Source organism: Protopterus annectens, chromosome 4.part1, assembly GCF_019279795.1.
Source record: "Protopterus annectens isolate FY-2018-M chromosome 4.part1, PAN1.0, whole genome shotgun sequence".
Taxonomy (NCBI): domain Eukaryota; kingdom Metazoa; phylum Chordata; order Ceratodontiformes; family Protopteridae; genus Protopterus; species Protopterus annectens.
Genome location: NC_056734.1, coordinates 381,310,945 through 381,334,916, shown reverse-complemented (window position 1 = coordinate 381,334,916; position 23,972 = coordinate 381,310,945). Strand labels below are relative to the sequence as shown.

General features: G+C 41.0%; 1 protein-coding gene across 1 annotated transcript in view; it reads left to right on the top strand.

Annotated features, from left to right (window-relative positions):
- PPFIA4 (PTPRF interacting protein alpha 4) overlaps positions 1–23,972 on the top strand; it is a 1,641,692-nt gene that overhangs the window by 1,568,884 nt on the left and 48,836 nt on the right. Inside the window, exon 28 of the mRNA XM_044070202.1 lies at positions 15,722–15,790. Coding sequence (XP_043926137.1) covers positions 15,722–15,790 — 69 coding nt within the window. The remainder of the gene's footprint in view (positions 1–15,721; positions 15,791–23,972) is intronic.

The window sequence follows — 23,972 nt, the reverse complement described above, 5'->3', positions numbered from 1 at the left end:
TGCTGGAGGGATAGATTCATCACCCAAAGACTCCCTATGCTGTGGAACAAAATCCCAGTACATGTGAGGCAGAGCACCTCGCTGGCCTTGTTCAAGAGAAATCTTGACCAATGGATGGGAGATCGCAGATATACCCCAGGGATTACCTCAGTGTCACTGCTCGACAGAGGCACAGCAAAATAATGGGTATAGTTCCCCATACTAAAGGGGTGGCATAAGCCACAAAACAATGGGCTAGGCTTGTAAATGCCCTCGGGCAGATAGCCTAGTATGAACCTATGAACCTATGAACCTAATACCCAGTATCATTACCATGAGTCCCCCATGTAGAATCTGGAACTGGAAAAAAAATACCCAGTATCATTGCCATGAGTCCCCCACATAGAATCAGGAACTGGAAAAAAAATACCCAGGTATCATTACCATGAATCCTCCATGTAGAATGAGGAATTGGAAAAAAATACCCAGGTATCATTACCATGAGTCCCCGACGTAGAATCAGGAATTGGAAAAAAATACCCCGGTATCATTACCATGAGTCCCCCACGTAGAATGAGAAACTGGAAAAAAATACCCAGGTATCAATACCATGAGTCCTCCACGTAGAATCAGGAATTGGAAAAAAATACCCAAATATCATTACCATGAGTCCCCCATGTAGAATCAGAAATTGGAAAAAAAATACCCAGGTATCATTACCATGAGTCCCCCACGTAGAATTAGGAATTGGAAATAAATACCCAGGTATCATTACCATGAGCCCCCCACGTAGAATCAGGAATTGGAAAAAAATACACGGGTATCATTACCATGAGTCCCCCACGTAGAATCAGGAATTGAAAAAATAAATAGTCAGGTATCATTACCATGAGTCCCCCACGTAGAATCAGAAATTGGAAACAAATTCCCAGGTATCATTACCATGAGTCCCCCATGTAGAATTAGGAATTGGAAAAAAATACCCAGGTATCATTACCATGAGTCCCCCATGTAGAATCAGGCATTGGAAAAAAATACCCAGGTATCATTACCATGAGTCCCCCACGTAGAATCAGGAACTGGAAAAAAATACCCAGGTATCTTTACCATGAGTCCCCCTTGTAGAATCAGGAACTGGAAAAAAATACCCAGGTATCATTACCATGAGTCCCCGACGTAGAATCAGGAATTGGAAAAAAATACCCCGGTATCATTACCATGAGTCCCCCACGTAGAATGAGGAACTGGAAAAAAATACCCAGGTATCATTACCATGAGTCCCCCACGTAGAATCAGGAATTGGAAAAAGATACCCAGGTATCATTACCATGAGTCCCCCACATAGAATCAGAAACTGGAAAAAAATACCCAGGTAGCATTACCATGAGCCCCCCATGTAGAATCAGGAATTAGTAAAAAATACCCAGGTATCATTACCGTGAGTCCCCCACATAGAATCAGGAATTGGAAAAAAATACCCAGGTATCATTACCATGAGTCCCCCACATAGAATCAGTAATTGGAAAAAAAATACCCAGGTATTATTACCATGAGTCCCCCAAGTACAATCAAGAATTGGAAAAAAATACGCAGGTATCATTACCATGAGACCCCCACGTAGAATCAGGAATTGGAAAAAAAATCCCAGGTATCATTACCATGAGTCCCCCACATAGAATCAGTAATTGGAAAAAAATACCCAGGTATTATTACCATGAGTCCCCCACGTAGAATCAAGAATTGGAAAAAAATACGCAGGTATCATTACCATGAGACCCCCACGTAGAATCAAGAATTGGAAAAAAATACGCAGGTATCATTACCATGAGACCCCCACGTAGAATCAGGAATTGGAAAAAAAATACCCAGGTATCATTACCATGAGTCCACCATGTAGAATCAGGAACTGGAAAAAAAATACCCAGTATCATTACCATGAGTCCCCCATGTAGAATCTGGAACTGGAAAAAAAATACCCAGTATCATTGCCATGAGTCCCCCACATAGAATCAGGAACTGGAAAAAAAAATACCCAGGTATCATTACCATGAATCCTCCATGTAGAATGAGGAATTGGAAAAAAATACCCAGGTATCATTACCATGAGTCCCCGACGTAGAATCAGGAATTGGAAAAAAATACCCCGGTATCATTACCATGAGTCCCCCACGTAGAATGAGAAACTGGAAAAAAATACCCAGGTATCAATACCATGAGTGCTCCACGTAGAATCAGGAATTGGAAAAGAATACCCAAATATCATTACCATGAGTCCCCCATGTAGAATCAGAAATTGGAAAAAAAATACCCAGGTATCATTACCATGAGTCCCCCACGTAGAATTAGGATCTGGAAATAAATACCCAGGTATCATTACCATGAGCCCCCCACGTAGAATCAGGAATTGGAAAAAAATACCCGGGTATCATTACCATGAGTCCCCCACGTAGAATCAGGAATTGAAAAAATAAATAGTCAGGTATCATTACCATGAGTCCCCCACATAGAATCAGGAATTGGAAACAAATTCCCAGGTATCATTACCATGAGTCCCCCATGTAGAATTAGGAATTGGAAAAAAATACCCAGGTATCATTACCATGAGTCCCCCATGTGGAATCAGGCATTGGAAAAAAATACCCAGGTATCATTACCATGAGTCCCCCACGTAGAATCAGGAACTGGAAAAAAATACCCAGGTATCTTTACCATGAGTCCCCCTTGTAGAATCAGGAACTGGAAAAAAATACCCAGGTATCATTACCATAAGTCCCCGACGTAGAATCAGGAATTGGAAAAAACTACCCCGTTATCATTACCATGAGTCCCCCACGTAGAATGAGGAAAAGGAAAAAAATACCCAGGTATCATTACCATGAGTCCCCCACGTAGAATCAGGAATTGGAAAAAGATACCCAGGTATCATTACTATGAGTCCCCCACATAGAATCAGAAACTGGAAAAAAATACCCAGGTATCATTACCATGAGTCCCCCACGTAGAATCAGGAATTAGTAAAAAATACCCAGGTATCATTACCATGAGTCCCCCACGTAGAATCAGGAATTGGAAAAAAATACCCAAGTATCATTACCATGAGTCCCCCACGTAGAATCAGGAATTAGTAAAAAATGCCCAGGTATCATTACCATGAGTCCCCCACGTAGAATCAGGAATTGGAAAAAAATACCCAAGTATCATTACCATGAGTCCCTCACGTAGAATCAAGAATTGGAAAAAAATACCCATATATCGTTACCATGAGTCCCCCACGTAGAATCAGGAATTGGAAAAAAAATACCCAGGTATCATTACTATGAGTCCCCCACATAGAATCAGGAACTGGAAAAAAATACCCAGGTATCATTACCATGAATCCTCCACGTAGAATGAGGAATTGGAAAAAAATACCCAGGTATCATTACCATGAGTCCCCGCCGTAGAATCAGGAATTGGAAAAAAATACCCCGGTATCATTACCATGAGTCCCCCATGTAGAATGAGGAACTGGAAAAAAATACCCAGGTATCATTACCATGAGTCCCCCACATCGAATCAGGAATTGGAAAAGATTACCCAAATATCATTACCATGAGTCCCCCTTGTAGAATCAGAAATTGGAAAAAAAAAATACCCAGGTATCATTACCATGAGTCCCCCATGTAGAATCAGGAATTGAAAAAAAATACCCAGGTATCATTACCATGAGTCCCTCACGTAGAATTAGGAATTGGAAAAAAATACCCAGGTATCATTACCATGAGTCCCCCACGTAGAATCAGGAATTGGAAAAAAATACCCAGGTATCATTACCATGAGTCCCCCACCTAGAATCAGGAATTGGAAAAAAATACCCAGGTTTCATTACCATGAGTCCCCCACGTAGAATTAGGAATTAGAAAAAAATACCCAAGTATCATTACCATGAGCCCCCCACGTAGAATCAGGAAATGGAAGAAAATACCCGGGTATCATTACCATGAGTCCCCCATGTAGAATCAGGAATTGAAAAAAAATAGTCAGGCATCATTACCATGAGTCCCCCATGTAGAATCAGGAATTGAAAAAAAAATAGTCAGGCATCATTACCATGAGTCCCCCACGTAGAATCAGGAATTGGAAACAAATTCCCAGGTATCATTACCATGAGTCCCCCACGTAGAATCAGGAATTGGAAAAAAATACCCAGGTATCATTACCATGAGCCCCCCATGTAGAATCAGGAATTGGAAAAAAATACCTAGGTATCATTACCATGAGTCCCCCACGTAGAATCAGGAACTGGAAAAAAATACCCAGGTATCTTTACCATGAGTCCCCCTTGTAGAATCAGGAACTGGAAAAAAATACCCAGGTATCATTACCATGAGTCCCTCATGTAGAATCAGGAATTGGAAAAAAATACCCAGGTATCGTTACCATGAGTCCCCCACGTAGAATCAGGAATTGGAAAAAAAATGCCCAGGTATCATTACCATGAGTCCCCCATGTAGAATCAGGAACTGGAAAAAAATACCCAGTATCATTACCATGAGTCCCCCACATAGAATCAGGAACTGGAAAAAAATACCCAGGTATATTTACCATGAATCCTCCACGTAGAACGAGGAATTGGAAAAAAATACCCAGGTATCATTACCATGAGTCCCCAACGTAGAATCAGGAATTGGAAAAAAATACCCCGGTATCATTACCATGAGTTCCCCACGTAGAATGAGCAACTGGAAAAAAATACCCAGGTATCATTACCATGAGTCCCCCACATCGAATGAGGAATTGGAAAACAATACCCAAATATCATTACCATGAGTCCCCCTTGTAGAATCAGAAATTGGAAAAAAAAATACCCAGGTATCATTACCATGAGTCCCCCACGTAGAATCAGGAATTGGAAAAAAATACCCAGGTATCATTACCATGAGTCCCCACGAGAATCAGGAATTGGAAAAAAATACCCAGGTATCATTACCATGAGTCCCGCACCTAGAATCAGGAATTGGAAAAAAATACCCAGGTTTCATTACCATGAGTCCCCCACGTAGAATTAGGAATTGGAAAAAAATACCCAGGTATCATTACCATGAGCCCCCCACGTAGAATCAGGAATTGGAAAAAAATACCCGGGTATCATTACCATGAGTCCCCCACGTAGAATCAGGAATTGAAAAAAAAATAATCAGGCATCATTACCATGAGTCCCCCACCTAGAATCAGGAATTGGAAAAAAATACCCAGGTTTCATTACCATGAGTCCCCCACGTAGAATTAGGAATTGGAAAAAAATACCCAGGTATCATTACCATGAGTCCCCCACGTAGAATCAGGAATTGAAAAAAAAATAATCAGGCATCATTACCATGAGTCCCCCACCTAGAATCAGGAATTGGAGAAAAATACCCAGGTTTCATTACCATGAGTCCCCCACGTAGAATTAGGAATTGGAAAAAAATACCCAGGTATCATTACCATGAGCCCCCCATGTAGAATCAGGAATTGGAAAAAAATACCCGGGTATCATTACCATGAGTCCCCCACGTAGAATCAGGAATTGAAAAAAAAATAATCAGGCATCATTACCATGAGTCCCCCACGTAGAATCAGGAATTGAAAAAAAAATAGTCAGGCATCATTACCATGAGTCCCCCACGTAGAATCAGGAATTGGAAACAAATTCCCAGGTATCATTACCATGAGTCCCCCACGTAGAATCAGGAATTGGAAAAAAATACCCAGGTATCATTACCATGAGCCCCCCATGTAGAATCAGGAATTGGAAAAAAATACCTAGGTATCATTACCATGAGTCCCCCACGTAGAATCAGGAACTGGAAAAAAATACTCAGGTATCTTTACCATGAGTCCCCCTTGTAGAATCAGGAACTGGAAAAAAATACCCAGGTATCATTACCATGAGTCCCTCACGTAGAATCAGGAATTGGAAAAAAATACCCAGGTATCGTTACCATGAGTCCCCCACGTAGAATCAGGAATTGGAAAAAAAATGCCCAGGTATCATTACCATGAGTCCCCCATGTAGAATCAGGAACTGGAAAAAAATACCCAGTATCATTACCATGAGTCCCCCACATAGAATCAGGAACTGGAAAAAAATACCCAGGTATATTTACCATGAATCCTCCACGTAGAACGAGGAATTGGAAAAAAATACCCAGGTATCATTACCATGAGTCCCCGACGTAGAATCAGGAATTGGAAAAAAATACCCCGGTATCATTACCATGAGTTCCCCACGTAGAATGAGCAACTGGAAAAAAATACCCAGGTATCATTACCATGAGTCCCCCACATCGAATCAGGAATTGGAAAAAAATACCCAAATATCATTACCATGAATCCCCCTTGTAGAATCAGAAATTGGAAAAAAAAATACCCAGGTATCATTACCATGAGTCCCCCACGTAGAATTAGGAATTGGAAAAAAATACCCAGGTATCATTACCATGAGTCCCCCACGTAGAATCAGGAATTGGAAAAAAATACCCAGGTATCATTACCATGAGTCCCGCACCTAGAATCAGGAATTGGAAAAAAATACCCAGGTTTCATTACCATGAGTCCCCCACGTAGAATTAGGAATTGGAAAAAAATACCCAGGTATCATTACCATGAGCCCCCCACGTAGAATCAGGAATTGGAAAAAAATACCCGGGTATCATTACCATGAGTCCCCCACGTAGAATCAGGAATTGAAAAAAAAATAATCAGGCATCATTGCCATGAGTCCCCCACCTAGAATCAGGAATTGGAAAAAAATACCCAGGTTTCATTACCATGAGTCCCCCACGTAGAATTAGGAATTGGAAAAAAATACCCAGGTATCATTACCATGAGCCCCCCACGTAGAATCAGGAATTGGAAAAAAATACCCGGGTATCATTACCATGAGTCCCCCACGTAGAATCAGGAATTGAAAAAAAAATAATCAGGCATCATTACCATGAGTCCCCCACGTAGAATCAGGAATTGAAAAAAAAATAGTCAGGCATCATTACCATGAGTCCCCCACGTAGAATCAGGAATTGGAAACAAATTCCCAGGTATCATTACCATGAGCCCCCCCATGTAGAATCAGGAATTGGAAAAAAATACCTAGGTATCATTACCATGAGCCCCCCACGTAGAATCAGGAATTGGAAAAAAATACCCGGGTATCATTACCATGAGTCCCCCACGTAGTATCAGGAATTGAAAAAATAAATAGTCAGGTATCATTACCATGAGTCCACCACATAGAGTCAGGAATTGGAAACAAATTCCCAGGTATCATTACCATGAGTCCCCCATGTAGAATTAGGAATTGGAAAAAAATACCCAGGTATCATTACCATGAGTCCCCCATGTGGAATCAGGCATTGGAAAAAAATACCCAGGTATCATTACCATGAGTCCCCCACGTAGAATCAGGAACTGGAAAAAAATACCCAGGTATGTTTACCATGAGTCCCCCTTGTAGAATCAGGAACTGGAAAAAAATACCCAGGTATCATTACCATAAGTCCCCGACGTAGAATCAGGAATTGGAAAAAACTACCCCGTTACCATTACCATGAGTCCCCCACGTAGAATGAGGAACTGGAAAAAAATACCCAGGTATCATTACCATGAGTCCCCCACGTAGAATCAGGAATTGGAAAAAGATACCCAGGTATCATTACCATGAGTCCCCCACATAGAATCAGAAACTGGAAAAACATACCCAGGTATCATTACCATGAGTCCCCCACGTAGAATCAGGAATTAGTAAAAAATACCCAGGTATCATTACCATGAGTCCCCCACGTAGAATCAGGAATTGGAAAAAAATACCCAAGTATCATTACCATGAGTCCCCCACGTAGAATCGGGAATTAGTAAAAAATACCCAGGTATCATTACCATGAGTCCCCCACGTAGAATCAGGAATTGGAAAAAAATACCCAAGTATCATTACCATGAGTCCCTCACGTAGAATCAAGAATTGGAAAAAAATACCCAGATATCGTTACCATGAGTCCCCCACGTAGAATCAGGAATTGGAAAAAAAATACCCAGGTATCATTACCATGAGTCCCCCACATAGAATCAGGAACTGGAAAAAAATACCCAGGTATCATTACCATGAATCCTCCACGTAGAATGAGGAATTGGAAAAAAATACCCAGGTATCTTTACCATGAGTCCCCGCCGTAGAATCAGGAATTGGAAAAAAATACCCCGGTATCATTACCATGAGTCCACCATGTAGAATGAGGAACTGGAAAAAAATACCCAGGTATCATTACCATGAGTCCCCCACATCGAATCAGGAATTGGAAAAGATTACCCAAATATCATTATCATGAGTCCCCCTTATAGAATCAGAAATTGAAAAAAAAAATACCCAGGTATCATTACCATGAGTCCCCCATGTAGAATCAGGAATTGAAAAAAAATACCCAGGTATCATTACCATGAGTCCCTCACGTAGAATTAGGAATTGGAAAAAAATACCCAGGTATCATTACCATGAGTCCCCCACGTAGAATCAGGAATTGGAAAAAAATACCCAGGTATCATTACCATGAGTCCCCCACCTAGAATCAGGAATTGGAAAAAAATACCCAGGTTTCATTACCATGAGTCCCCCACGTAGAATTAGGAATTGGAAAAAAATACCCAAGTATCATTACCATGAGCCCCCCACGTAGAATCAGGAAATGGAAGAAAATACCCGGGCATCATTACCATGAGTCCCCCACGTAGAATCAGGAATTGAAAAAAAAATAGTCAGGCATCATTACCATGAGTCCCCCACGTAGAATCAGGAATTGAAAAAAAAATAGTCAGGCATCATTACCATGAGTCCCCCACATAGAATCAGGAATTGGAAACAAATTCCCAGGTATCATTACCATGAGTCCCCCACGTAGAATCAGGAATTGGAAAAAAATACCCAGGTATCATTACCATGAGCCCCCCATGTAGAATCAGGAATTGGAAAAAAATACCTAGGTATCATTACCATGAGTCCCCCACGTAGAATCAGGAACTGGAAAAAAATACCCAGGTATCTTTACCATGAGTCCCCCTTGTAGAATCAGGAACTGGAAAAAAATACCCAGGTATCATTACCATGAGTCCCTCATGTAGAATCAGGAATTGGAAAAAAATACCCAGGTATCGTTACCATGAGTCCCCCACGTAGAATCAGGAATTGGAAAAAAAATGCCCAGGTATCATTACCATGAGTCCCCCATGAAGAATCAGGAACTGGAAAAAAATACCCAGTATCATTACCATGAGTCCCCCACATAGAAACCGGAACTGGAAAAAAATACCCAGGTATATTTACCATGAATCCTCCACGTAGAACGAGGAATTGGAAAAAAATACCCAGGTATCATTACTATGAGTCCCCGACGTAGAATCAGGAATTGGAAAAAAATACCCCGGTATCATTACCATGAGTTCCCCACGTAGAATGAGCAACTGGAAAAAAATACCCAGGTATCATTACCATGAGTCCCCCACATCGAATCAGGAATTGGAAAACAATACCCAAATATCATTACCATGAGTCCCCCTTGTAGAATCAGAAATTGGAAAAAAAAATACCCAGGTATCATTACCATGAGTCCCCCACGTAGAATTAGGAATTGGAAAAAAATACCCAGGTATCATTACCATGAGTCCCCCACGTAGAATCAGGAATTGGAAAAAAATACCCAGGTATCATTACCATGAGTCCCGCACCTAGAATCAGGAATTGGAAAAAAATATCCAGGTTTCATTACCATGAGTCCCCCACGTAGAATTAGGAATTGGAAAAAAATACCCAGGTATCATTACCATGAGCCCCCCACGTAGAATCAGGAATTGGAAAAAAATACCCGGGTATCATTACCATGAGTCCCCCACGTAGAATCAGGAATTGAAAAAAAAATAATCAGGCATCATTACCATGAGTCCCCCACGTAGAATCAGGAATTGAAAAAAAAATAGTCAGGCATCATTACCATGAGTCCCCCACGTAGAATCAGGAATTGGAAACAAATTCCCAGGTATCATTACCATGAGCCCCCATGTAGAATCAGGAATTGGAAAAAAATACCTAGGTATCATTACCATGAGTCCCCCACGTAGAATCAGGAACTGGAAAAAAATACCCAGGTATCTTTACCATGAGTCCCCCTTGTAGAATCAGGAACTGGAAAAAAATACCCAGGTATCATTACCATGAGTCCCCCACATAGAATCAGGAACTGGAAAAAAATACCCAGGTATATTTACCATGAATCCTCCACGTAGAACGAGGAATTGGAAAAAAATACCCAGGTATCATTACCATGAGTCCCCGACGTAGAATCAGGAATTGGAAAAAAATACCCCGGTATCATTACCATGAGTTCCCCACGTAGAATGAGCAACTGGAAAAAAATACCCAGGTATCATTACCATGAGTCCCCCACATCGAATCAGGAATTGGAAAACAATACCCAAATATCATTACCATGAGTCCCCCATGTAGAATCAGGAATTGAAAAAAAATACCCAGGTATCATTACCATGAGTCCCCCACGTAGAATTAGGAATTGGAAAAAAATACCCAGGTATCATTACCATGAGTCCCCCACGTAGAATCAGGAATTGGAAAAAAATACCCAGGTATCATTACCATGAGTCCCCCACCTAGAATCAGGAATCGGAAAAAAATACCCAGGTTTCATTACCATGAGTCCCCCACGTAGAATTAGGAATTGGAAAAAAATACCCAGGTATCATTACCATGAGCCCCCCATGTAGAATCAGGAATTGGAAAAAAATACCCGGGTATCATTACCATGAGTCCCCCACGTAGAATCAGGAATTGAAAAAAAAATAATCAGGCATCATTACCATGAGTCCCCCACGTAGAATCAGGAATTGAAAAAAAAATAGTCAGGCATCATTACCATGAGTCCCCCACGTAGAATCAGGAATTGGAAACAAATTCCCAGGTATCATTACCATGAGCCCCCCATGTAGAATCAGGAATTGGAAAAAAATACCTAGGTATCATTACCATGAGTCCCCCACGTAGAATCAGGAACTGGAAAAAAATACCCAGGTATCTTTACCATGAGTCCCCCTTGTAGAATCAGGAACTGGAAAAAAATACCCAGGTATCATTACCATGAGTCCCTCACGTAGAATCAGGAATTGGAAAAAAATACCCAGGTATCGTTACCATGAGTCCCCCACGTAGAATCAGGAATTGGAAAAAAAATGCCCAGGTATCATTACCATGAGTCCCCCATGTAGAATCAGGAACTGGAAAAAAATACCCAGTATCATTACCATGAGTCCCCCACATAGAATCAGGAACTGGAAAAAAATACCCAGGTATCATTACCATGAATCCTCCACGTAGAATGAGGAATTGGAAAAAAATACCCAGGTATCATTACCATGAGTCCCCGACGTAGAATCAGGAATTGGAAAAAAATACCCCGGTATCATTACCATGAGTCCCCCACGTAGAATAAGCAACTGGAAAAAAATACCCAGGTATCATTACCATGAGTCCTCCACGTAGAGTCCGGAATTGGAAAAGAATACCCAAATATCATTACCATGAGTCCCTCATGTAGAATCAGAAATTGGAAAAAAAATACCCAGGTATCATTACCATGTGTCCCCCACGTAGAATTAGGAATTGGAAAAAAATATGCAGGTATCATTACCATGAGCCCCCCACGTAGAATCAGGAATTGGAAAAAAATACCCGGGTATCATTACCATGAGTCCCCCACTAGAATCATGAATTGAAAAAAAAATAGTCAGGTATCATTACCATGAGTCCCCCATGTAGAATCAGGAATTGGAAACAAATTCCCAGGTATCATTACCATGAGTCCCCCACGTAGAATCAGGAATTGGAAAAAAATACCCATGTATCATTACCATGAGCCCCCCATGTAGAATCAGGCATTGGAAAAAAATACCCAGGTATCATTACCATGAGTCCCCCACGTAGAATCAGGAACTGGAAAAAAATACCCAGGTATCTTTACCATGAGTCCCCCTTGTAAAATCAGGAACTGGAAAAAAAATACCCAGGTATCATTACCATGAGTCCCCGACGTAGAATCAGGAATTGGAAAAAAATACCCGGTATCATTACCATGAGTCCCCCATGTAGAATGAGGAACTGGAAAAAAATACCCAGGTATCATTACCATGAGTCCCCCACGTAGAATCAGGAATTGGAAAAAAATACCCAGGTATCATTACCATGAGTCCCCCACATAGAATCAGAAACTGGAAAAAAATACCCAGGTATCATTACCATGAGTCCCCCACGTAGAATCAGGAATTAGTAAAAAATACCCAGGTATCATTACCTTGAGTCCCCCACGTGGAATCAGGAATTGGAAAAAAATACCCAGGTATCATTACCTTGAGTCCCCCACGTAGAATCAGGAATTGGAAAAAAATACCCAAGTATCATTACCGTGAGTCCCCCACGTAGAATCAGTAATTGGAAAAAAATACCCAGGTATTATTACCATGAGTCCCCCACGTAGAATCAAGAATTAGAAATAAATACGCAGGTATTATTACCATGAGACCCCCACATAGAATCAGGAATTGGAAAAAAAATCCCAGGTATCATTACCATGAGTCCCCCACGTAGAATCAGGAATTGGAAAAAAATGCCCAGGTATCGTTACCATGAGTCCCCCACGTAGAATCAGGAATTGGAAAAAAAATACCCAGGTATCATTACCATGAGTTGCCCATGTAGAATCAGGAACTGGAAAAAATACCCAGTATCATTACCATGAGTCCCCGACATAGAATCAGGAACTGGAAAAAAATACCCAGGTATCATTACCATGAATACTCCACGTAGAATGAGGAATTGGAAAAAAATACCCAGGTATCATTACCATGAGTCCCCGACATAGAATCAGGAATTGGAAAAAAATACCCCGGTATCATTACCATGAGTCCCCCACGTAGAATGAGGAACTGGAAAAAAATACCCAGGTATCATTACCATGAGTCCCCCACGTAGAATTAAGAATTGGAAAAGAATACTCAAATATCATTACCATGAGTCCCCCATGTAGAATCAGAAATTGGAAAAAAAAATACCCAGGTATCATTACCATGAGTCCCCCATGTAGAGTTAGGAATTGAAAAAAAATACCCAGGTATCATTACCATGAGACCCCCACGTAGAATTAGGAATTGGAAAAAAATACCCAGGTATCATTACCATGAGTCCCCCACGTAGAATCAGGATTTGGAAAAAATACCGAGGTATCATTACCTTGAGTCCCCCACATAGAATCAGGAATTGGAAAAAAATACCCAGGTATCATTACCATGAGTCCCCCATGTAGAATTAGGAATTGGAAAAAAATACCCAGGTATCATTACCATGAGCCCCCCACGTAGAATCAGGAATTGGAAAAAAATACCCAGGTATCATTACCATGAGTCCCCCACGTAGAATCAGGAATTGAAAAAAAATAGTCAGGTATCATTACCATGAGTCCCCCACGTAGAATCAGGAATTGGAAACAAATTCCCAGGTATCATTGCCATGAGTCCCCCACGTAGAATCAGGAATTGGAAAAAAATACCCAGGTATCATTACTATGAGCCCCCCATGTAGAATCAGGAATAGAAAAAAATACCCAGGTATCATTACCATGAGTCCCCCACGTAGAATCAGGAATTGGAAAAAAAATTCCCAGGTATCTTTACCATGAGTCCCCCTTGTAGAATCAGGAACTGGAAAAAAATACCCAGGTATCATTACCATGAGTCCCCCACGTAGAATCAGGAATTGGAAAAAAATACCCAGGTATCATTACCATTAGTCCCTCACGTAGAATCAGGAATTGGAAATAAATACCTCAGTATCATTGCCATGAGTCCCCCACGTAGAATCAGGAAATGGAAAAAAAATACCCAGGTATCATTACCATGAGTCCCCCAAGTAGAATCAGGAATTGGAAAAAAAATACCCAGGTATCATTACCATGAGTCCCCCACGTAGAATCAGGAATTGGAAAAAAATACCCAGCTGTCATTACCATGAGTCCCCCACATAGAATTAGGAATTGGAATAAAATACCCAGGTATCATTACCGTGAGTCCCCCACGTAGAATCAGGAATTGGAACTTAGGAAATACCCTGTTACATGGTTTCAGTGTGTGAGACTTAACCTCATGTAGGTATATGAGATGTATATGTAGAATCCCTCAACAGTCACGTACCTGGATAACTCTGTGAAGAAGTCATTTTGTTGAGTAATAAAGACCTTCTGAGTTTCCAACCCCCAAGATTCGATAGCTGAAAAATGTGCCCCAAATGCAGCCAAGTTCCCATTTCCCCACATCCATGTCAACAAGAAGCCATAGACAGAGCTCCTTTTAAACAGAGCTGAAGGTGTTGGTTATAAGATAGGTTATTTTATTCCATATTCTTGACCATTCTGTGCAGGCATGTCATAACTATAAATCTTGACAGAGAAGTTTAGTATATAATGAATGTAATAAAAGGAGCTAGCAACAATGCCTAAAATCTAGAAAGGTGTTTCTTGGGGCCCAGTTTCAGCTATGTGTGTAGCACAGTAATAATTGCACCAACATTTGTCTAGTAAGCATTTAAGTGTCTGATCATGCATTTTAGAAGTAACCCCACTGATAATTAATTAAAGCTAAGAACGGCTTTTCTGTTGGTCAGGGAGATGACAGCAGCCCATTTCATCATGTTAGTGGTTAATAGATATAAGTATTATGCCCAGTTCTATGCCCAGTTCTACTGGGTTTTCTTTCATCTGGATCATATAGGATACAAACAAGAAAAAAAAACAAAACCAAAAAAAAAAAAACAAAGGAGATAAGCCAACAATGATATAATAAACAACAAAATGATTCCAGTTTCTGATGTAAACTAGATAAAGATCTGTGTCTGGAAGTTTGATGTTTGTGGCATGTGGTCAGGAAGAGAAAAGTTAACAATAAGTTCAACCTAATTGTTCTTCCTTTATTAACAGCCCCTAATGCAGGAGGAATCAATCATTCATGGGTGGGGGTACATTTATGTTCAGTTAAAATATTAAGCTAATTAATTATCTCTGTAGCTCATGTAGTATACTAGTTAGGAGACCTAAGTCTCCTGGGAGCTTTTATACTAGGCCTTAGGGCCATAAGTGTCATTGATAAGATGATGAACAAAGGTTGAATAAATGAACAGGAATGTCTGTATAACAAAACAGGTCTATAAGCTTTTGGTACCATGTGTGCTACTTTGGTAAATGTTTGGTCACTTTTTAATGACATGATTAATATCCTGTAAACATCCCACCATGATTCAGTGTTTTTGGTAAGTTTTAACCTGTGTAAGTAGTACCATAAATATTAATAATTCCCGAGTGAGCTCTGAAGTTTATTCAGTATCATGAGAAGTCTAATGCATAACAGCATCCAACAGCAGGCCAGGAATTTTTCGTATGTACAGAGATTTCTTTGTACAAACTAGATAATTAGCACCAGACAGTCCAAAAATCAGAGGAATGGAAGCCAAGATTGCAAAATACTCTCTATATTCTATGTACAGTTTTTGGTCCTAGCTAGTTTTTCAGGCAGCTTGCCTTTAGATGTGTTGATCCAGTAATAACGGCATATTTCTGGTGATAAAATATTAAAAAATTTCAGGACTTAATTGGCTTTTGTGTGTGTATCCTTCTTGTGTTGTCTACAGGCAAGGCAGGTTCTGGAGCGGGAATTCAATAATCTCCTGGCCTTGGGAACAGATAGGAGACTTGACGAGGTGAGTGACAGCTGTCTGCTACTGCATGGTTCTAATCTTTATCATTTATGAATTCAGCGTTACTAAATTATAATCACAATTAAACAGTGAATGCAGACACAACTTCACCATAAATGTGTATGGGTATAATTTAATAGATAGGTGCACTGGGATATAGATCCTCTCAGTCTGGCCAGCAAAGTGTCTGTCTCCTCTTTGTATTATGAACAGTACGTTGAGAATGAGGTTTTTTGTTTTGTTTTGTTTTGGTTCAAGTGGGAAACATGCAACTGTCAGGATGAGGCCTGTTGTAACGCTACATTATTTTTCAACTTGTCATGCTAAGGAAAGCCATTTTTGTCAGATGGTATCTTCATTCTTTGGGATCAGTGCATGGTTTATTCTGTAGCCATTTTCTTTGGAACCCCATTAGAGTAGACATTTTACTTTATGGTTAATGAAAAAATACATGGTTTCGCCATTTATTTCAGAGTTGCTGTTCTGCTTGACATTTCATAACAAAGGATAGTAATCCCGCCTAAACCCAACATAACTCCTGTCATCCCCTGCACTCTTCTCTCACTTCCTCACTGTTACTCTGTTAATTCACCATCTGGTCTTCCCTCATACATCACCTTATCTTTCTTCCTAATGCCCTATCTTACTCCATTTCCACTCCTCCTTCACTACATGTGCCTATCACTTTCACCTCTTCCCCTTGTACATGAAGCAATTTACTGGATGTTTTCAAGTCCCAATTCTTCTAAACTACATGCCCATTTGTAGCTACATCCTTCCCAGTACCATAGGCAAATAATCTGTTCTTTTATTGGCTTTCTATCCCTCCTATATACCTACCTCTTCAACTCTTTACTCAGTAGCATTTTATTTCATATTTTCTTTACTTCAGGGCTTGCATATTATTTTATTTTGTACTGTATTTTGAAATGTTTTGTATCTGTAGTTATTACTGTATTTCTTCAATACCTCTATACTTAATTGCTTGCAGCTTGATTAGTACTGTACTGTGTTTTGAGATGTTTTGTTTCTATAGTTCCGCATGTGTTTGGTGTTTGTCCTGTATTTGAAATTTACAGTACTTTGTGTTTGTTACTTTTACTTTAGTAGTTGTTCTGTATGGAGCTTTGCTCCCCGGGCCTCCTCTGAAAAAGGGCACATGCTCAGATGGACATACCTGGTTAACAAATGTCAACATAAATAAATAAACAGAAATAATCATACAAGTTATAATCAGGTTTAAAAATATGTACATTCATTCTGACACTTAATACCTCAACCCTGGTATTACATATCTAACTTGATGGAAGTTCTGGAGGAATTCCTGGAACAAGAGAGACATACAAACTTCACTTGGAAGGAGGCCAGCTGGGTGGGATGTAGAATACAGATAAATTATACATGCCATAACTAGCTATCTGGGAATTCACATAGTGGAGAAATAGGCATGGCTGTTGCCAGCCTCACCTTTGTAGCCTTAGTGGAGTTAATTGTAGTCTGACAGTCATGTGTGAGATGTTGTATATTTCCTACAGTTAATTTTCAGCACTTGACAATGCTTGTGCTGGGGTGTTTGGGCAATGAACCTGCCTATATTGCTCAGCATGACTTTTAATCTTCTGCACTTATGGAAGAAGACTGCAGTATTCAGTGTTAAGCAGTGTCCTGTCAGAGGGATCAGAATGCTACTGATTGGAATGCTTGGCTAGGCTCATAAAGACCCCAGTGGTTGTTAGCCTAGTATAAACCTGTAAATCCATTTGCCGTGGGGGTTTTAACTTGTCTTCAGTGGTTAAGAAGTTTGCTGCTTTGTGACTGGTGATCCATCAGTCATCTGAGCTTAGTAGCTGCTGTATTGATGTAGACCATAAACGTTAGCTGTGGCTCTGTTAGAATGACAAAAGGGGAGAAAAAAGTTCCCCAGAAACCTAGATATTTGAAATTATGTTCTATTTACAGATCTGGCCTCAGCACACAAATTAGGCCTGGCATGGCATGGTCTAAGTATCAGGGACCATGTGTTTGGCAGGGAAGATCTCAGCTTCTGTCATTTTCAGTTAGTGCCAAGATGATAAACCATGATGTAGCACAGGCAGATATTTACCCCAGGATAGAACAGAGGTGGAGTTTTTTACACATCTTTATTAAATCATCATTTAAGACATAGTAAATCCTACATTAACAGAAAAGAAAAAACATACTAACATTTCCATTTACATATATTATACATCGCATATCTTTTCTTTCTTTGTAAACATCATCAGTCCAGCATTACATAAATTGTTGAATTCCTGCTTTCTTTTAAACTTCATTCCTCCTTCTGAACATTATTATGCATGTATTGTTCTCACAATTTCCATTTATTTTCATGCAATTTGATTTTTCCATTTTCTAAAGATCCTTCTTCCATTTTTTTAATATTCAATACTCCAAATACAGTTCGTTTAGACTGATTTTCATTTTCTAGTTTTTTTTTTTTTTTTTGGCAGCCAGCAGAATTAAATTCATTAAGGCTGTACTATGTCTAGGCAATTTAGATTCTGTGTTCCAGCTCAAAAAATCATATCCATAGTTACACCAACTTGCTCATCCAATATTTCTGATATAATAACCTGTATGGGAATTTTTAAAATCTAAAATGACACAAAAACTCCAAACAGAATCCACTTTTATTCCAAACTTTAGCGCCTCAACCAAATAGTCTTCACGAAGTATAAAAAACATTATCCAAGCATTCCCTTTAAATACCCACCAAGCAGAGCTAATAATTAAATTAAAAAATCAAATGCATACAATTATATAATTAAATAAAACATTTCCAATTAATTTCACAGTTAAGACCCTGAGGAACCATAGTGTTATATTTTAAAATAAATAAAGATTCTTTAAATAAAAGTTGATCTTTTAACCTTCCCTCATCACCTAGTTTCACAAATATTTTTTTCTAAAACAGTAGCCTGTAGTAATTTGCACAAGCCAATGCATTTCTTTGTGCCGATCACAAGCCCGGATAAATGGGGAGGGTTGCGTCAGGAAGTGCATCTGGCGTAAAACTTTGCCAAATCATACATGCGGACAACAGTACAGATATACATACTGGATCGGTCGAGGCCCGGGTTAACAACGACCGCCACCAGTACTGTTAGCCAACAGGGTGCTGTCGGAAATTGGGCTACTGTTGGCCGAAGGAGGAGAAGAGGGGTAAGGCATGCCTGAAGACAGGTAAAGGCTAGGACTGTGGTAGTGAGGTTCAGAACTTTGAATGTTGGCAGTATGACTGGTTTAGGGAGAGAGCTAGCTGATATGATGGACAGAAGGAAGGTTGGTATATTGTGTGTGCAAGAGACCAAATGGAAGGGGAGCAAGGCTAGGTGTATCGGAGGCGGTTTCAAATTGTTTTATCATGATGTGGATGGGAGGAGAAATGGGGTAGGGGTTATCCTGAAGGAACAGTATGCTAAGAGTGTTTTGGAGGTGAAAAGAGTGTTGGATAGAGTGATGTTTATGAAGCTGGAAATTGATGATGTAATGATGAATGTTGTTAGTGCATATGCTCCACAAGTTGGGTGTGCAATGGATGAGAAAGAAAAAATTTTGGAGTGAGTTGGATGAAGTGGTGATGACTGTACCCAAGGGTGAGAGAGTGGTGACTGGAGCTGTCATGTTGATGAAGGGAACAGAGGGGATGAGGAAGTGATGGGTAGGTATGGTGTTAAGCAAAGAAATGCAGAAGTTCAGATGATAATGGATTTTGTGAAAAGGATGGACATGGCTGTGGTGAATATGTATTTTAACAAGAGGGAGGAGCACAGGGCAACATACAAGAGTGGAGGGAGATGCACACAGGTGGATTATATCTTATGTAGAAGGGCCAGTCTGAAGGAGATCGGAGACTGTAAAGTGGTGGCAGGGGAAAGTGTAGTTAGGCAGCACAGGATGGTGGTTTGTAGGATGACGTTGGTGAGCAAGAAGAGGAGGAGGAGGAGTGTGAGGGCAGCAACAAGGATCAAATGGTGGAAATTGCAAAAGGGTAATTTTGAGGTGGAGTTCAGGGATGAGTTAAGACAGGCACTGGGTGGCACTGAAGAGTTACCGAATAGCTGGGTAACTACAGCAGAGCTAGTAAGGGAGATGGCTAGAAAGGTGCTTGTTGTGACATCTGGAAAGTGGAAGAAGAACAAGGAGACCTGGTGGTGGAATGAGGAAGTACAGGAGAGTATACAGAGAATGAGGTTGGCGAAGAAGAAGTGGGATTGTCAGAGAGATGAAGAAAGTAGGCAGAAGTATAAGGAGATGAGGTGCATGACAAAGAGAGAGGTGGTGAAGGCTAAGAATAAGGTGTATGAAGAGTTGTATGAAAGGTTGGACACTAAGGAGGGAGAAAAGTACGTGTACCGAATGGCTAGACAGAGAGACCGAGCTCGTAAAGATGTGCAAGTAAGGCTGATAAAGGATAATGAGGGAAACGTACTCACAAGCGAGGAGAGTGTGTTGAGCAGATGGAAAGAGTACTTTAAGGGGCTGATGAATGAAGAGAATGAGAGGGAGAGAAGGTTGGATGATGTGCGGATAGTGAATCATGAAGTGAAGTGGATTAGCAAGGAGGAAGTAAGGATCGCTATGAAGAGGATGAAGAATGGAAAGGCTGTTGGTCCAGATGACATACCTGTGGAAGCATGGAAGTGTTTAGGTGAAATGGCAGTAGATTTTTTAACTAGATTGTTTAATGAAATCTTGGAAAGTGAGAGGATGCCTGAGGAATGGAGAAAAAGTGTTTTGGTACCGATTTTTTAAGAATAAGGGTGATGAGCAGAGCTATAGTAACTACAGAGGGATTAAATTGATCAGTCACAGCATGAAGTTCTGGGAAAGAGTAGTGGAAGCTAGGTTAAGAAGGGAAGTGATGATTAGTGATCAGCAGTATGGTTTCATGCCAGAAAAGAGCACTACAGATGTGATGTTTGCTCAGAGTGTTGATGGAGAAGTACAGAGAAGGTCAGAAGGAGTTGCATTGTGTCTTTGTGGACTTAGAGAAAGTATATGACAGGGTGCCTAGAGAGGAGATGTGGTATTGTATGAGGAAGTCGGGAGTGTCAGAGAAGTATGTAAGAGTGGTACAGGATATGTACAAGGGTAGTGTGACAGCGGTGAGGTCTGCAGTGGGAGTGACAGATGCGTTTAAGGTGGAGGTGGGATTACATCAAGGATCAGCTCTGAGCCCTTTCCTATTTGCAATGGTGATGGACAGGTTGACAGACGAGATCACACAGGAGTCCCCGTGGACTATGATGTTTGCAGATGACATTGTGATCTGTAGTGAGAGAAGGGAACAGGTGCAGGAGACCCTGGAGAGGTAGACATATGCTCTAGAGAGAAGAGGAATGAAGGACAGCAGGATTAAGACAGACTATATGTGTGTGAATGAGAGGGAGGATAGAGGAATGGTGAGGATGCAGGGAGTAGAGGTGGCGAAGGTGGATGAGTTTAAATACTTGGGATCAACAGTTCAGAGTAATGGTGAGTGTGAAAGAGAGGTGAAGAAGAGTGTACAGGCAGGATGGAGTGGGTGGAGAAGAGTGTCAGGAGTGATTTGTGACAGACGAGTACCAGTAAGAGTGAAAGGGAAGGTCTACAAGAGTGTAGTGAGACCAGCTATGTTATATGGGTTGGAGAGAGTGGCATTGACAAAAAGATAGGAGTCAGAGCTGGATGTGGCAGAGTTAAAGATGTTAAGAATTGCACTGGGTGTGGCAAGGGTGGACAGGATTAGGAATAAGTATATTAGAGTGTCAGCCCAGGTTGGAAGGTTTGGAGACAAAGCCAGAGAAGCAAGATTATGTTGGTTTGGACATGTGCTGAGGAGGGATGCAGAGTATATTGGGAAAAAGATGCTAAGGATGAAGCTGCCAGGTAACAGGAAAAGAGGAAGGCCTGAGATAAGGTTTATGGATGTGGTGAGAGAGGACATGCAGGTGGTTGGTGTGACAGAGCAAGATGCAGAGGACAGGAAGAAATGGAAACAGATGATCCGCTGTGGCGACCCCTAACGGGAAGAACCGAAAGAAGAAGAAAAAGTAATTTATAGTTACTGTTGTGACATTCTTTAAAATGAACAGCCACAGCACTTTCAATTTTACATTTTTTAATGTCTCTGACATGTTCTTGCAAACGACACTTGAACATTTTTTTAGTCTCACCTATATATATAAATATATATATATATATATATATATGGTTCATAGGTTGATACTAGGCTATCTGCCCTAGGGCATTTATAAGTCTAGCCAGAGTGTGTTTGGCTTTCGCCACCCTTTTAGATTAGTTGACTGTGCCTCTGTATAGTAGGTCACAGAAGATAGCCCTTTTAAGGTTAATTTACTGTGCCTCTGTCTAGTAGAGACACAGAAGAGATCCCAGGGGTAAACCTACGATCTCCCATCCACTCATCAAGATTTCTCTTGAAGAGGGTCATTGAGGGGCTCTGCCTAACATGGATTGGGATTTTGCTCCAGAGTGAGGGGAGCCTCTGGGATATGAATCTGTCCCTCCAGCATGTCCTATTTATTTCTGTGATGAGGTTTAAGTCCCTGGAGTGTGTGGCTCTAAGGGATTTGGATTTCCTGAGGTGGAGCATGTCCATTAATTCTGGTTTGGACATGGCTTTATACGTCAGGCACAGATCGCCTCTGAGTAGGCGGTAAGCAACTGAGTAGAGCTGGAGTTTCTTTAGCCTAACTTCGTAGGGCATCTGTTTGAGTCCCTTAATCCTCTTGGTGAGGTACTTTTGGGGTCTTTGCAGTTGCTGCAGGTGTCGGGTAAGGTACATCCCAAATGGGACATTGTATTCAATTATGGGCCTGATGAGTGATGAGTAGAGGGGCACAATGACCTCTCTTGATCTAGATGTGAACCCTTTCGTGATAAGGTGGGCTATATAGAAGATCTTTCTAACCACTTTGGCAACGTGATTGTCAAAGGAGAGATTGCTATCTACTTGGGTCCCCAAATCCCTAATTACTTTTTCCGTACTTAATGGATTACCACCTATGTGGTAATTTGTGGGCACTTTGTTTTTCCCAAAGGGGATGACTATGCACTTTTTGGCATTTATCTTTAGACTATGGCTCTGGCACCAGTTATCTATCTCTGTGAGACCCTTTTGGAGGATGCTTGTGTCAGTCAGCGAGTTGATTATGGCATCCAGTTTGCAGTCATCTGCGAACTTGGTCAGTCATAGTCCTCCCGTGTTAGCCTGTACCTCAGAGAAATATATACCGAACAAGAGAGGTCCCAGGACTGAGCCTTGTGGGACACCACTTGTAACTGGTTTAGAGTCTGACATGGCACCTGCAATTCTGACCATGTGGGTTCTATCCCTAAGCCAGTTTGCAACCCATCTTGTGACATAGGGGTTGATATTTAAGCTGGTGAGCTTATTTATGATGCCCGAGTGGGGTATTGTGTTAAAGGCTTTTGCGAGGTCCAGGTAGGCTGTGTGGACTACCTTCCCTTCATCTATGGTCTTGGTGACTGTTTCAAAGAAGTTGACCAGGTTCAAGAGGCAAGATCTGCCCTTAACAAAACCGAATTGGGTATGATCCAGTGTTTGGAGGTTCCCAATGTCTTTGTTTATGAGTTCCATGATGATACACTCCATAGCTTTGCAGACCAGGCTAGTCAGGCTTATAGGGCTATAGTTTCCGGGGTCCGTTGTGGCACCACCTTTGTGGAGTGGGACCACTGTTGCTGTACGCCATTCCTTGGGTACATATCCTGTAGTAAGGCTGAGATTGAACAGTGACTTTATGTGAGGGTTCAGTTCTTCTTGGAGCTTGTGTAAGACGCAGCCCGGGACACTGTCCGGTCCCACTGATGCTGTGTTTTTTGCTTTGGAGAAGGCAGCTCTCACCTGTGCATCTGTGATGTCAGGGAGGCTACACTCTGTTGGGATAGACATTTGCTCTTTTGTGGGGAAAGGGGGGAGAAGTTTGCACCGAACCTGTCTGCCAGGATGTTGGCAATGTCTGTGGGTTCAGTGTATTTTCTGTCATTTTGCACTAACTCAGAGCATATCTGGGAGTTGCCACCCAGGTTCCTGACATAACTAAAGAAGGCCTTGTGATTATCTTTAGCGTTTTGTGCAATTTTTCTTTTGAAGCTGGCCTTAGATGATTTTATGAGGGAT